The following is a 15140-nucleotide window of genomic DNA, read 5'->3' on the forward strand; positions in this document are numbered from 1 at the left end:
GTTCCCTAGCCTTCTAGTAACTTAGATGGCGCGACCTTCGGTCGTACCGCTACACCTGTCAATTTACTCGACAGAGCTAACACATCTTATTATTATATAGTTAAATTTTATATGAATCAATATAATATTCAATTAAAAAAATTGATATCAAAATTTATTGTTATTATTATATATTAATATTATCTATATATTATTTATAGAAATTTATATTTAAATAAAATTGATTACAAATTTGTAATAATGCATACAATATTGATGACAATAACGTTATAAAGAAACTTTATATTATTGTTTGCAAAATGAATTCCTTAACGCGTTTAATACTATTTAATAGACCTGTTGTAAGAAAAGTATTACATACAAGTTACAGAGGACATGTATATCAACAAGATCAAAGATCAGGATATCCTGTAGTATATGATAGACCACCTAAAAAAGATAATTCAAATTTTCTACAAAAAGCAATGAAAGGTTATTCACAATTAAAAGAAGAATTAGCTTTGTTTAAGAAAGAAACTAATGATATAATCGCTGGTCCCGATTTATTTCAACAGCCTGACGAAATAGACATTGTTTGGGATTTTAATGGGAATCAGAAATCTTTGGATCCATGGTTAACTGTATCTGATAAAGATTATAAACAAGGTTATTCAACTTGCAAGTAAGTACATGTGTTTTTCCTTTTTTTTTTTTGCTAATTCTATATTCGAAATGTAATATAAAACTTTGAAAAGTGTGTGCATATATTAAAATTATTTACATTGTGTTTTTTTTTAGATTAGAATTAAGTCCTGATGGTAGAGCCGTATTTTCAGGTATATTAGATTGTAGAGTTCCAAAAACAGGTAAAATACACAATGCAGGTTACTGCGCTATTAAAACAGCAACATTTAGGAAAAGCTTTAAAAGAGAAGGACGCTTAAATTGGCAGTCATATAATCATCTAGTTATGCGTATAAGAGGAGATGGAAGAATTTATATGATCAATATTGGAAATAAAGGGCATTTTGATATATTTTGGAATGATTTATATAATTACGTACTTTGTACAAGGGGTGGTCCATACTGGCAATTTGTGAAAATACCATTTTCTAAATTCTTTTTGTCCAGTCATGGAAGAGTACAAGATACTCAACAACCTATAGATTTAACCAATATATCCAGTTTTGGTATCATAGCTTCTGATAGAGCTCCTGGACCATTTAAGCTCGAAATAGATTATATTGGTCTTGTATACGATCCTTACGAATGGGAAGAGTTTGCTTATGAAACATACGATTTACACGATATTTTATTTTAGTAAGGCCAATGTACATAGATTGGTTAGTGTAAATATACCCTTGTAAGTTTAATATTTAATATTATATTATTCTGTAAATACTATCATGCTTAAATGCCCATACGCAAAATATTATATGTGAAAAATTGCAATGATAAATTTTTACATAATATTCAATAACTGTACATTATTTATTTGCTATTAAATAATAATAATAATAATAAAAAAAAATAATAAAAATGTATTTATTACGGCCTTGTTGAGATTTTTTCTTTCTAAGAAATTTGTACGTATTTCTAGAAGTCAAATAACTAATTCCCCCAGCAAATGTTGATATTGCAGTCACATAACATAAAACTTGAAGAACGGGATGATTGACAAAATGAAAAACAGGAGCTGCTACGGTCCCAGCAGCAAAAGCTAATTGAACTGCTGTATTCAATTTACTTGCAATAGTAGGTGCTAACTGTACTGTCGCATACGTTGGATCAAAATATCTTGCCAAAGTTTTCTAGAAAATGAAAGAATGCATTTATATCAAGAAGTGTAGCTTCAGTTTTAGAAAATAAAACTTCAGTTACATACGGGCGCAGGTAATGATCGATATCTGATGTAAGATGCAGCAGCAACTAATGCAATGTCTCTTGCAACAACAAGACATGTAAGAGGCACTGGTATTAATCCTACCCACGCCAAAGAAAGAAAAAGAGTTCCTACAAGAAGTTTATCTGCAACAGGATCCAAAAAACTACCAAGTTTAGAAGCTTGCGACGACCATGTTCTTGCAATCCATCCATCCGCTAAATCGCTAACTCCTGCGAATGCCAGTAGCCATAATGCTACCTACAGTTGTAAGAAGATAATAATACGTTTTACTTATCAATTAAATAATTATTTACAAAAATATCTCTTTTCAAAAAAAGGAAATAGAATTACCTGATAATTTTGTGATAATATTAAATAGCTTAAATAAGGCGATGTTACCATACGACCCACACAAAGAAGATTAGGAACAGTCCAGATATTTTCTCTTTCAATAATTCCTTCTACTTTCTTTCTCGTTTCTTTGATATCTTCCAATATCCGTAATTTTAATGCTTTACGTTTTACAGTACGGTCTTTTAAATTAATAGAATTCTTATGACTAGTATGTTTAACACAATAAAGCTTTGCTTGACATCTCAAATATCTTTTAAAATATTGTTCTAAGAGACACTTCTTTAAAATTCTTGTTTGTTTCAATGGTAATATTGTGATGAAATTCATAATTGTTTATCTATATTGTTTTTAAATTAATTAAAAAAAATATTTGTGATATAATAATTACCAGTTACAAAACTGGTATATATATATATATATATATATATATATATATATATATAAATATATATATGTATATATAAATACATACATAAACTAGTATAATAATATTTGCATAACCAATAAAATGTGTTAGTAGTTGTAAGTTTATTTTTAGGTTAGAATTCGGTATTTGTAACGCGTAATAATTCGCGAGCTTACCTTTTATAATAAGATTTTAAATGCGATTTATTCCGTTCATAATAAAATATATTTTATTTATTAGTACGACATACAAAAGTCCATATTAAAATTCTTTCTTATTATAATGACATCGATAAAATTTACAATGTTGTCTCATATTCGAGAGACATGTTAAAAAAAATTCCGATAACTATTATCGACGGATGTTATAAGGAAAATTAAGATTTGTCAATAATTTATTAAATGTTCTAATTGTTCAAAAATAACAAAATAAAGTAAAACAATTAAGAAAGATGTAAAATTAATACTTATTATTTGAATATTATTCGATTTATATGAATAACTACGATTGTTACTAATTGCAAGGTTTAACGTATAATTACACAAAAAATTGATTTAGCATTATTAATAATTAAATGTGACATAATAATTAATATTTATATATTGCTTTGTTTCATTAACATTATTATTATTTCTTTAATCTTTATACAAATAGTTTTATTATGAAATTAGATTGTTGCACGTTCAAGAGTTTTTGAATAAAACAGAGTAAAATGGTTTGAAACGTTATTTAAAAAAAAAGTCGTTTCAATAAAATAATGCTGATATAACGCTTGATACAATGGTATATTGACTTGTTTATTCATTTTATGATTTTAATTAAATATTTTATTTATAAATCGAAGGTCTATGTTTTTTTATCTCGATATTTCTAGATCTCATCGTATTTATGACCTTGAATAGAAGCTCGATGTACTCGATCGATTATTTCGAAATTTGTTAGTGCCATCTAGCGATAAAATTTGAGAAATAATTTTACAAGCGTACCCCTGATGATAGATTATACACCTTACATAGATGCATTCAAAATAAGACTTCGAAATGCGCATATAGTATTTCAACAAATGTTTCCCCCAGTGACAATTATGCAGTACGATAAAAGTATATTAAGTGAGTATTTACAAAATTTACCTTACGTTCTAATTAATTATCATTTAATCGTATTATTATTTTATTTAAAAAGAAACAAGAATTTATGGAACAAATCAAAAGAAAATTCATGAAAGTATAAATAACGTGATGTAATAGTTAATTTACATCGTAATATATTAATCGATGTAAAACATTTGTTAATTCGATAATGATTCAATAAAAGCATGGTAATGAATCAAATAAGATGTGTCAAAAATAAATTATAACTAGAAAAAAAACGGGAGAGTAATCTAGGTAAGGAGGTAAACATGAATAAAAAGGGGGGGAAGGAATAAGATAGAGAAAAGATAGAAGAAAGGACTAATCAGTCGGTTGATCTGTCAGTTGGTTGCACGTTGATCGTAGAAAGCAGAGTGGTTTATAGGAACGATAATCGTGAGGGGCGTTAGCGCATGCGTATTAGTGTCGCGATAGGGGTGCTACAAGCGCAAGTCTGTCAGAGAACGGAGCAACAGAGTGTCGTTGTGTACACCCTCGCCCACGTATCGCGACGCTCCTCGAGGAAGCGTCCACGCTTTTTTCCTGCGATAATAAAGTCTCTTGGAAAGCTAAACTTGTCGCCGTCACCCGTGTCTTTTTTCTATCCGTGAGCGAACGAGAGTAAATAAAATAATCAAATAGATATCTATATATATATACAATATATATATATATATATATATATATATATATATATATATATATATATATATAGAGAGAGAGAGAGAGAGAGTGAAAAAGGGTGAAAAGGAATTATAATTATACGATGCGTTCCTCATTCTGGTTGACTTATTTATCGTGCCCGATCGAGAGACGCAAGTAAGCTGGCTCGAGGTATTTTTTTTAAATGTGTCACCACGGACGAGTATGACTCTGGCTGGATCAGACCATTTCTTAACGGGTAAGTCCACTCTAACGTGATGTTCGAGACTAGTCGCGAATTCAGCCGAATGCTCAACCGAAATCCACGAGAGTCTAACCGAGTACCCAACCGAAAGCTACCTATAACGCAATTCGAATGTGCCCTTAACACAAATATACCAAGCACGTAGATTTGCATAAATCCACGTAACCTTACTGTTTCTCATGTAATTTTCAATCGCGATGATCAGGTTTTTCTTTTTTAAATTGAACAACTGAACCAACGATCAAATGACCGACCTACCGACCGACCAACCGCATTGCCGCGCGACAAAACCCTTTTTACACCTCCCACCTATCCGCCATCTCACCCTCTAGATATGCTCCTCCTTCCCTCCCACCCTCTATCCCAACACTCCTTCACCTTCGTTCTCTTCGTCCTCGGACAACAACGAGGAGCCCTCGTCACGTGCACCATTCACACTTTTCTATGATACTATCACCAATACTTTTTCTCATTCCTATATGAGATTCTAACTTTTATGAACTGTCCCTAAATGCTTATGCGTCTATGTTATACTTACTTTTCATCTTCCGCATTGCGCAAAGCCATTATTTTTTTTTTTTCATTCTCCCCTTCTTCTTCTCTCTCTCTCTCTCTCTCTCTTTCTCTCTCTTAACTTCTCTTTTTCCCCTGTTGCCTGTTTCTCCTTTGTGATACAACAAAGTCACGATTCCTTTCGTCGCTTTATCGACGAAACTCATCGAGCGAATAACGCGGATGAGAGCACGTCTCTTCGAAAAATCTCGTCTTACGCGAGAGAGAGTAAAAAAAAAAAAAAAAGAGAAAGAGAGAATTAGCTGTAAATTTTGATTTCTATTTCGGAATATAGAGAAAGAGAAATATTGGTGTTGCATAGCAAGACCACGCGTAGAATATATTGCGTGTGTCACGATAGTTTCAACGGTATCTGGGGCGACGATTAATTATTCCGGGTCATTAAAGTGTAATGCGTCGCTATCGTTTGAAACGTTCGATACTGACAGTACTATACGCAACCGGTAGTTGATTATAAAATTCGTTTATGGATGGCCGAAGAGTTCTCTCAGCTCGAAACTATAAATAATCATTATTGATAAAAGAAAAATAAAGAATAAAAAAAAAAAAGAACAAGCAATATTTTTTTCTCTCTCTTTCTCGTTTAATTTTCCGAACTTGAAAATCTTTTTACGAAGGTATTACAAATTGCGATATCGTTACTTGTTTTATGTTCTTTTTGTCTTTCGTACATATACTCATTATATATTATATATCTTTAAAGTTAATTAGTAATGTATATATATATATATATACATAATTAGACTTTCTCTTGTGTTTCTCTGTGTTAAAGATCAGTAACGTTTCTATGCTTATTAAATAATAAGCATGCTACAACGTATAACGACGTGTAACAACCAATAGCTTGAATAACTTTATCAAGAACGGTTCGCTTGTCATGAGATCGTCGCTCGAAAGTTCATATATATATATATATATATATATTTCGATGTTAAGAGAAATGTTTAAAAGAAATCTAAAAATCTATGATATTTATTTTTCGCACACATTAAGTATATTAATTCGTGTTAATCAAATCGATTGGAAGATTTATTAACTATATTGGGCTTGTTTTTAGTACCTGTGGAAGCGACTGCATTTCTGGGTGCCGTTGCTGGTTTTATCGTCCTATTGCTGGCCATCTTTCTCTATCTTTCTCGTAAGTGGTGCTTCACACCGCCCACCTCGGCTGCCCTCTTCGGTGGAGTTTGCGTTCCTCTTTGCGACTCCAGCAATAGCTCTACATCTCAAATATCGAAAAATATAGGTACGCAATTTATGCCTACTTATTCATTCTTTAATTCACTTTCTCTTTTTCTTTATTTTTTTATTCATCCTTTCTACCTGTTATACCGAGGGTCGAACTTGAACAACACGTGAAGGTCCTTCGAATTATTTCATATAATTTCAAACGATGATCATTTTTAATTAATCATTATTCAAAAGTTATATAGACAAAAGTTTGATTTTATTATTATCAAATTTATAATTACGCGTTATTATTGTATTGTAAAAAAATTTGCTTATTTTTATAACGATTTGTAAACAACAATAACATTCAGAAAAATATACTAATTACGAAGATCATTTAAGTTTCAATCCCTTGTTGCTGCTCTTCTCTAAATCATACACCGATGTTATTAAAAACACATCTATATCATCTAACAAAATAATTATCTTTGATGAAACGTTATTACAGGAAAGTCATTTTCTTATTCGGATCCAGAAACTAGCTCGGATTCGGAAGAAGACGCTTTAAGAAGATTGAATTCGCATCCTCATCCACCACCAGATACGTTGACTATACAAGCCGAGGATGGTCCAGCGATCGTTGGTTTGTACTTATAATTTATTTTTACAGTTCTACTTTATAATGAAAATAAATCAAGATTAAATACGGTTTATAATTAATACATTTTAGACGCTGGAACTACTTCAAGTAGTTGCACCGAGGAACATTCGCCAGCAGTACAACAGCAACAGGTAATCTAAGTATACCAATGCGTATCTAATCTCGAACCTTCCATCATTTCTCGAATATTTGTTCAAATTAGACAATTTTTTTTGTAATATAGTGCGTAGTTGAAGTTGGTGCCTCCAGTATTATACTCGATAATAGAGAACAGGAGGCAGAGATCGAACAGAATGTACCTGCGACGAATGACGTTATTACGACAATGGGAGCCGTGCCAGAAGAAATTGGTAGTTTGGAAGTTGCTTTTCTTTACGATGCACCTATGCGTGAGATGACGGTTAGCTTCTTAGTTGGTTTAAATATTTTTTCGATAAGTATAATATGTGTTAGATATAAATATTAGGAGAAGTTTTCTTCTCTATAAATTATTTTTGTTAATATAATAGTAAATAGAATATAAACCAAAAATCAATTACAAAAATAAAAGAAATCGATAACGATGAAGAATAACTTCTCGTGTTATACGGGAGTTTATTTAACGTGTAAATTTCTATGTACTTTGCTTATAATAATGCATTATTTATTATGACACAGGTACAAGTTTTACAAGGACGAAACTATCCAGCCGGAATCGGTGGTAGTCAAGTGCGTTTAGTATTGTTACCATCTAAGAAGCAAAGACGTAAGACTCGCGTTAGACAGGGTAACTCACCCCAATATATGGAAAGTTTCCTTCTCCCTCGTGTTAATCCAGAGGATGTGAACGCTATGGGAGTACGATTAAGAGTTTATTTATGGGGTGGTAGAATGCGTAGAGAAAGATTGCTCGGAGAAGCTAGAGTCTCCTTTGATCAAATCAACCTACAACTCGAAACCACTCTTTGGTTAACTTTACAACCACCGCCATCTTCGGTAAATCAAATATGATTGATTTATTCAATATTTTTATATATATAGGCGAAGTACCAATAAATAAAATTTGTTACAGGTTCAGGATTGGGGTACGAGCAGCAGTTTGACGCGTAGCGATTCTACGGGTTCTCAACAATCTGTTCAATCATATGCATCACCTACCATACCACCATACGGGAGTAGCATGAAAGGTGGAAGCGTTGCGGAAATATTAATAGGGCTATCTTATAACGGTACGACTGGACGATTATCGGTAGAAATTATCAAGGGTTCTCATTTCCGTGGGGGTGGAGGTAACGATACTAAACCACCGGATACTTATGTGAAATTGGCTCTCGTCGATAGCAATGGTCACGAGATGAGTCGATCTAAGACGGGTTTGAAAAGAGCTCAACCAAATCCACTTTATAAGGAAACCTTTGTTTTTCAGGTAAATAATATGTTTTTTTAAAATACCTTACCATAAATGTCATAATTCTAAGATGAAATATAATATAATATAGTATCATCAGTCACGGATAACCAATGTGATGATAAACACATACGTTAAGTATATTATACCATATACAAAGTGAATAATAGAAATTTGATTTGTGTGTGTGTTTTCACAGGTCGCTCTCTTTCAACTAGGTGACGTGACGCTATTGGTTTCGGTTTATAATCGGCGAAGAGGCGGTATGGGCAAGAAGGGAAGAGAGATGATCGGTTGGCTCTGTTTAGGTTTTAACAGCTCCGGATCAGAAAAATTACAACATTGGAACGACATGCGTGCGGCCCGACAGCCAACGCAAGTTCAACGCTGGCACTCACTTTTACGTCCTTGAAGCGAAAAAAGGATTCGCTCTAAGAACTATACAAAGATTTTCCTCGTCTTTAGGCATTTATTTCAAACAACATCGGACAAAGCGAGTCCCGCCGCGTGCACTGCCCGACTGGAAAAAGAAAACGAAGAAAAAGGAAACCATCACACATATGCGCATGAATCCAATAATAAGCGTTTCATCTGTCGATAGATAGATAGATACTGCGTTACAATCAGAGCTGCTTGCTATCGTAATATAAGCGCTAAAAAGAAAGAAACAGAAAAAGAAAAAAAAAATCACTCTGAGTTGTAAACTCTATACTCGATGTACCAAGTACATACATACATACATTCCCCTTTTTGATACGGTGGAGGGAGTCGAGGGTGTTTTCGATATATTTCATCCACTACGGTGGCACCACCGACTTCGTCGAAATCACGAATTTGTGGCATGAGAACTCTCCGACTCGGATATATGTGCCTGAGCCAAAACCTTGATCGTTTATTTTTTACTTTGTGCCTTTCACCCTTTTTAGGAAATGTCGTGATAGTCCCAACTGTGACACATTGTGACACATAGGGAAGACGTCTAAGGAAAGGAGAGAACGAACGCGCGTGTATGTATGTGTGTGTGCATGTGCGTGTATGCTTCTTTGTGCAATGAGAGTAAAAGAGAGAATAAGAAAAAAATTAGAGAGAAAAAGAGAGAAAAAGAGAATGAAAGAAGGAAAACGAATTGAAAATTCGATTCAAGCTGCAAGTGTACCGAGTTTTATCTTTGCTCCGCGGTAATTTTTCAATATATATGTATATATTGAATATTTTAGTATGCAGTAATATCTTCATACTAATTAGTACGACGGATTTTGGTGTCTTGAGATGATGGTTCGAGAATGGATTGGCGTTGTGCGATGCTGAATGGATAAGTATATGATGACGAGGAGGACACGTTCACAATTCAATGACGCACAATAAATCGCAAAACGCACCCCGTTGATGCAGATGTGATGATGATCATAGATTATCGATTTTATTATCGACATAGAAATTTATGCGATTGTAATTTATAAGTACGAATAGATCTATATAGTTACGTTACTACTATCTACGCGTTTAATAATAGAAGGAATTGGATAGTGAAGAAGAAGAAGAAGAAGAAAAAAAAATAGAAAAGAAAAAAAGAAACGAGCGAGAGAGACTGATCAACGGATAAGCTACGAATCATTTAGAGCTTGATTTTTTCAAGCCTTACAACATGTAATAGTCTTTTAGTCATTAATGAAACAAAAAAAAAACAAACAAAAAAAGAAAATTAATCCATGCTCGAACTGTTTTGTCGTTTATGTCTTAGGCACAAAAGCGATTATACAAAAAGGGCTCAGAAGTTGACTCGTTGGTTAAATATAAATACACGCTACATTACAGCTTCGATTTTCTTTAGCACTTCTGGTTCTAGTACACTTAAATACCGATTAATATCTAGCTCTCTAATTAATTTAGCTATCAAATAAGAAATCGCGATAATACGCTAAAAGGTCTTTACAATTGGATCAAGAGAAATGAATCTACGTTAGACAAAATTCGAAGGAATAATAATATTATATACTTTAGTACTTTTTAGTGTTATTTACTTCTGAGTCCTAACAGCAACATGATTGTACATAACGTACTATGTTACAGTCTGTTTATAAATGACACGATATGGGAATGCAAGTATTTGGGTCGCGCTTGCATATTTACATACATACAGACAGACAATTCTACACTCTTAAGAATGTTCTCATTACAAAAATGAATTCTTTATTTGTCTGTAATCCATCGTCGAAATGAAATAATCGTAATAAGTCGTAAAGGTGTATCTTATGACTCTCTCATTGCAGGAGCACTATTTCGTGATTACATTGCCTTATATATCACTTCGTCAAGTTACTCTAAAGAATTCAAAGAATTCGTTAAAACTCGGCTATTTCTATGCCCAGTGAACGCTATAAAAACGTTACGATCTTAACAAACGACATTATTTTAAAGATCGTTTGTTAAAAAGATGTATGCCAAATTAAGAAACAAAGATTTTATGCAATTAATGAGATCAAGATGGTGCGGATTAACGTATATCATCTTATTCGCGATATTTTTCAAAAATTATTATAAATGAAGATCGCGAACGTTATAAACAGACTATCTCATCGGATTTTTATTTATATTTTATCTACAGCACCCTTTTTCTCGATAAGTAACGATTAAAGTTTAAACGTCTACTGCACAAAATAATAATTACCTTGATCAATGTTATTAAATACTTACAAATTAATAACTATATTTATCGCGTTTTATAAAGATGTACTCTGATACAATTAAATAAATTTATGAATAGTTGTTATTAAGAGCATAAAAAATAAAGTGTCAGTCAGAGAACATATTTCTCTAATAGTTCTTTCTTTTTTCTAGCAAGTAACGCTTCTTGTATGTCTTGCTGTGATGGTATAGGTTTTTGAGAAGTTGTTTCTATTTCTTCCTCCGAGTCTGATTCTTTATTCTTGTGCTGTAACCATTCTTCAATAGCTTTGTCTCTTGCTTCTTGTTCCGCTTTTTGTTCTAACGGTAACAAAATGCCATCATCGTCGTCTCTGTATCCATAATAATCAGCATCTATATCCTTCATCAATTCTGCACGTGTTTTGCGAGGGGGTGGTGGTGGTTCTTGTTCAAAAAGTTCTCTAACACCTGGTAATTCTTTTGCAGCTCCAAAATATTTATAACCACGGTTTCCAGGTACCTAATAAGAGTTTTAGGTTAAATATAAGTAATAATAATAATAATCATATCAAATGATAATAAAAAATATCTATTCACCTCTCGGCCTTCATGATCCAGCATTCGTGGCCCTACACGAGAATAATCTGGTCCACCGAGTTCTTTTATTTGAGCTTCCCAATGCCTTTTTTCTCTAAGTAATTTGTTGATTTCATCGTTTAAATCACGAATTCGAAATTCACCTAAACCAGCATTTTGTATCTGAGCTACCTTCTTAGCAATCTCTCTTATAATTTGCATTCTCCACTTCTCTGCTTTTCTCAAGTCTCGACACTCAGAAGCTAGATAAGGCCTTCTCTCTTGTTCTCTTTTAGCTCCTTCATTACTTTGAGCTGCCCTCCACCTTGCAAGGGTGGTCCTATTCAAATAATTTAACAAGTTACTATCTATGAAGAAACTATAATAAAACATTATAGAGAAATGCAAGACAATTTTATTTACTCACATAGCCTTTTCTGCATTACGTGCCTGAAATAAAAATATATAAATCAGTTTTATTGAAATAATACATAAAATTATTTTCTTTCTATTACTTATAGTTGTATACATGATTTACACTTACCATTTTTATATATGTCTTTTAATTAAATTTCAAACTAGAAGAAAAAACAATTTATACAATATAAAGTCGTGTATTAATTATATGTATTATATGTACGTTTTAATTAATGAAAATCTTTCAACAGCAAATACAAAAATAAACAATTCAAATATTGACTGTTTTATTTGTAGGTTATGTTGAAACATCTAACACATTCACTGAATAATGACACATTTCAAATATATATTTTAATCATTTAAACAAACTTTTTTAAACAATTATCATAAAAGAGAAAGTATGTGTATATAGATATAAAGAACGTGATATTAAATGTCAATAATGCACTCGGTATACACAATGTAACATTTAAAAAACAAAAAGACACGAACGCTTTGTAAACTTGAGATATATTGGAGTTATTTAGAAATAATATTTATTAAAATAATTTGCATTTAAGTACACGCATTTCTTGATATGTTTCTTTGTAAAGATTTTTTTTAATCTTATTTTAATTTGACAAGGTTAGAACTTATTTTATAAGGTACATGCCGTCCTAAGATAGTATCTTGTTTTCTTTATTACAGATGAATGATGCTGAGCTCTGATTGGTGGTGGCTAAGTGACGTCAAACTAACCAGAGAAAAGAAACTGGTACTTCCTTGTTCCTCATTTTAAAAAACTCTTAGTAATAAAGAAACCGGAGAGAAGAAAGATTCGTGTTTTTCTTTTTGTGATCTGAGCAGTATATATTGGAGATACAGTAAAGGTAAATTCATTTCTTATTACGTCTGATTAATTTTGATATTATTGATAATAAATAGAAATAATAGGACAGAATTATTTCAGCCATTTGAACGATCGTTATTATAAAATAAATTGATTGTTGTTTTTGAATTCATCCACACACACACTTCTATCAAAATGTTGCGTGAGTAATTTACTTTCGTTAAATATAAATATTTTAATTTTATATATGTATGTGTAAATAATAATGATTCAATTTTTAAACAAACAACGTTCAATTAATATTTGATAGTTGTAAAAATAATATGCAACTGCGTAATATAATTATTTGTGAATTGGAATGTCAAAAAAACTATCATTAAAGTGCTCCTTTTTTTTTATCATATAAGAACTTTAAAATTAAGTATTTTTATATTTTTGCTCTTCGTTAAGGTTTTTATTTTATCCAATTTCATTAGGTATGCGGGTAGCGTTGCTTCTCATCTTTTTATCAGGAGTATTGTCTGAGAATTGTGAAAACAGTAACTCAGAGCTATGCGCATCTAAAAATGCACAGGAACAATCTTTAAAATCTCCAAGCTCTGTTTATGATTTTCACGCAGTTGATATCCATGGAAATGATGTTGACTTGAACAGATACCGTGGTCATGTATTAATCATAGTTAATGTTGCTAGCAATTGTGGATTAACCGATGCTAATTATAAACAACTTGTGCAATTGTATGAAAAGTATGGAAGTTCAGGATTGAAAATACTTGCATTTCCATCTAATCAATTTGGTGGACAAGAACCGGGAACTTCTCAAGATATTCTTAATTTCGTTAAGAAATATAATGTTACTTTTGACATGTTTGAAAAAGTAGACGTCAATGGAAATAATGCTCATCCTTTGTGGAAATGGTTGACCAAACAAGATGGAAACATTAAATGGAATTTCACCAAGTTTATCATTAATAAAGAAGGCAACATTGTAGCCAGATTTCCTCCTAACCATGAACCATTACAAATGGAACCTATTTTACAAGAATATTTGTAAATCATACTTTATGATAGATCTATGTTTAAGTATCTCAGATATATCATATCAAAATATAATATTAACATATAGTGTAACATAATTTTATATAGTTTAGAATTATTTTCTTTCCATGACATATATATAAATATATAATAAAACAGCATTTTACAAACATCATTTTGATTGCTTTAATAATATTATTTGTTTTCAAAAATTCTTTTTAAATTTAATAAAGGAACAACATATAACACAAAAAAAAATATTATTTCAAGAAAATATTATTCTCTACCTGAAAATTATACTAATGCAAGTTAATATAATGAATGAATTTATTTTCATGATTTTTCACAATATAAATGTTTTTAATTTTTAATAAATTTGTAATAAGTTAAAAAAAAGCTCAGCATAATTATACTTAAATTTTAACATTAAATAAAATACATATATACAGGGTGAGTCATTGTACGTGACGTTTCAAAATAAATCATAATATATACAATGTATGAAAAAAATGTTCTTAAATTTGGAGGCAAATGTAATGATAAACAAAACTTTCTTTTAAGATACTTTTTGTAATAAGATATCAAGGTCTTCGTTATCTTTTTAAATGGAATGTCTGATTGTTTTTTTTTTCTGGATTTTGATAAAGCATCAAATTCTACATAACAAACTATTATACTATGTAGTGCTTAAAGTGAATAATTACTGAGATATTCACAAATAAATGTTGATTATTACAAGTGTTCAAAGTGCTCTTTAATACAATCAATGCACTTTGATAATCTTCTTATCAAAGAACGTGTGACGTTTCCTAGTAATTCTGCAGTTATTGCTGTAAATGCACCAATAATACCATGTTGACAAACCTTTTTGTTATGGCACATCTTCTAATAATAATAATGTTAATAATATCGATGCAGAAAAATAATATAGAACAGACTATCAACACCGATGGAGCTTGAATGTCTGGTATGGTATAATTGATCATCAAATTGTTGAACATTACTTCATCAATGGCTCGTTAACAGATCAAAAATACTCCACTTTTTTGTCTGAAACACTGAAAAATCTATTAGAAGTGCTGTAATAAAAACGTTTGTCAATGTGGTATTATTAATGCATGTATGGTAATAACTGCAGAATTACTAGGAAACGTCACACGTTCTTTGATAAGAAAATTA

General features: G+C 31.4%; 5 protein-coding genes across 7 annotated transcripts; 3 read left to right on the top strand and 2 right to left on the bottom strand.

Annotated features, from left to right (window-relative positions):
• The first annotated feature begins 127 nt into the window (after positions 1–127).
• On the top strand, positions 128–1530 carry CIA30 (complex I intermediate-associated protein 30). Its single transcript, XM_015316380.2, has 2 exons — positions 128–661; positions 778–1530. Exons 1-2 carry the CDS (start codon positions 300–302, stop codon positions 1298–1300), a joined length of 885 nt encoding a protein of 294 aa, XP_015171866.1. The 5' UTR covers positions 128–299; the 3' UTR covers positions 1301–1530.
• Positions 1274–2987, bottom strand: CLS (cardiolipin synthase). The gene is made up of 4 exons (XM_015316381.2): positions 2801–2987; positions 2216–2555; positions 1865–2122; positions 1274–1790 (listed from the first exon to the last, which is right to left on the bottom strand). Exons 2-4 carry the CDS (start codon positions 2543–2545, stop codon positions 1467–1469), a joined length of 912 nt encoding a protein of 303 aa, XP_015171867.2. The 5' UTR covers positions 2546–2555; positions 2801–2987; the 3' UTR covers positions 1274–1466.
• Positions 2988–3600: 613 nt separating this feature from the next.
• Positions 3601–10027, top strand: Syt14 (Synaptotagmin 14). 2 transcript variants are annotated; one of them, XM_015316382.2, is made up of 8 exons: positions 3601–3733; positions 6292–6480; positions 6913–7047; positions 7135–7196; positions 7289–7465; positions 7723–8040; positions 8117–8470; positions 8652–10027. In XM_015316382.2, the coding sequence occupies exons 1-8, from the start codon at positions 3616–3618 to the stop codon at positions 8862–8864; spliced, it is 1566 nt and encodes a 521-aa protein (XP_015171868.1). In that variant the 5' UTR covers positions 3601–3615; the 3' UTR covers positions 8865–10027. The 2 variants fall into 2 exon arrangements, with proteins under 2 accessions (XP_015171868.1, XP_015171869.1); XM_015316383.2 differs by lacking the exon at positions 3601–3733 and adding an exon at positions 4455–4655.
• A 96-nt stretch (positions 10028–10123) lies between these two features.
• Positions 10124–12463, bottom strand: LOC107064091 (pre-mRNA-splicing factor ISY1 homolog). Of its 2 annotated transcripts, XM_015316386.2 has the most exons (4): positions 12219–12356; positions 12102–12124; positions 11696–12014; positions 10124–11618 (listed from the first exon to the last, which is right to left on the bottom strand). In XM_015316386.2, exons 1-4 carry the CDS (start codon positions 12219–12221, stop codon positions 11250–11252), a joined length of 714 nt encoding a protein of 237 aa, XP_015171872.1. In that variant the 5' UTR covers positions 12222–12356; the 3' UTR covers positions 10124–11249. The 2 variants fall into 2 exon arrangements, with proteins under 2 accessions (XP_015171872.1, XP_089034253.1); XM_089178127.1 differs by having other exon boundaries at positions 12102–12463.
• Positions 12464–12850: 387 nt separating this feature from the next.
• LOC107064124 (uncharacterized) lies at positions 12851–14136 on the top strand. Its single transcript, XM_015316467.2, has 3 exons — positions 12851–12963; positions 13044–13125; positions 13400–14136. Exons 2-3 carry the CDS (start codon positions 13119–13121, stop codon positions 13975–13977), a joined length of 585 nt encoding a protein of 194 aa, XP_015171953.1. The 5' UTR covers positions 12851–12963; positions 13044–13118; the 3' UTR covers positions 13978–14136.
• The last annotated feature ends 1004 nt before the right edge of the window (positions 14137–15140 follow it).

Source organism: Polistes dominula, unplaced genomic scaffold (genome assembly GCF_049000335.1).
Source record: "Polistes dominula isolate Pdom_NZ unplaced genomic scaffold, Pdom_raw_medaka contig_77, whole genome shotgun sequence".
Classification (NCBI taxonomy): domain Eukaryota; kingdom Metazoa; phylum Arthropoda; class Insecta; order Hymenoptera; family Vespidae; genus Polistes; species Polistes dominula.

What these genes read in the sequence shown, in the direction of transcription:
- CIA30 (XM_015316380.2), top strand. Translation starts at nt 300, where the DNA reads ATGAATTCCTTAACGCGTTTAATACTATTTAATAGACCTGTTGTAAGA. An exon ending in CAAGGTTATTCAACTTGCAA is followed by an intron (nt 662 to 777) that starts GTAAGTACATGT and finishes GTTTTTTTTTAG; the next exon opens with ATTAGAATTAAGTCCTGATG.
- CLS (XM_015316381.2), bottom strand. Translation starts at nt 2,545, where the DNA reads ATGAATTTCATCACAATATTACCATTGAAACAAACAAGAATTTTAAAG. An exon ending in TATTATCACAAAATTATCAG is followed by an intron (nt 2,123 to 2,215) that starts GTAATTCTATTT and finishes TTACAACTGTAG; the next exon opens with GTAGCATTATGGCTACTGGC. An exon ending in ATCGATCATTACCTGCGCCC is followed by an intron (nt 1,791 to 1,864) that starts GTATGTAACTGA and finishes TTCATTTTCTAG; the next exon opens with AAAACTTTGGCAAGATATTT.
- Syt14 (XM_015316382.2), top strand. Translation starts at nt 3,616, where the DNA reads ATGATAGATTATACACCTTACATAGATGCATTCAAAATAAGACTTCGA. An exon ending in TACAACCACCGCCATCTTCG is followed by an intron (nt 8,041 to 8,116) that starts GTAAATCAAATA and finishes AATTTGTTACAG; the next exon opens with GTTCAGGATTGGGGTACGAG. An exon ending in AGGAAACCTTTGTTTTTCAG is followed by an intron (nt 8,471 to 8,651) that starts GTAAATAATATG and finishes GTGTTTTCACAG; the next exon opens with GTCGCTCTCTTTCAACTAGG.
- LOC107064091 (XM_089178127.1), bottom strand. Translation starts at nt 12,205, where the DNA reads ATGTATACAACTATAAGTAATAGAAAGAAAATAATTTTATGTATTATT. An exon ending in CGTAATGCAGAAAAGGCTAT is followed by an intron (nt 12,015 to 12,101) that starts GTGAGTAAATAA and finishes TTATTTGAATAG; the next exon opens with GACCACCCTTGCAAGGTGGA. An exon ending in TGGATCATGAAGGCCGAGAG is followed by an intron (nt 11,619 to 11,695) that starts GTGAATAGATAT and finishes AACTCTTATTAG; the next exon opens with GTACCTGGAAACCGTGGTTA.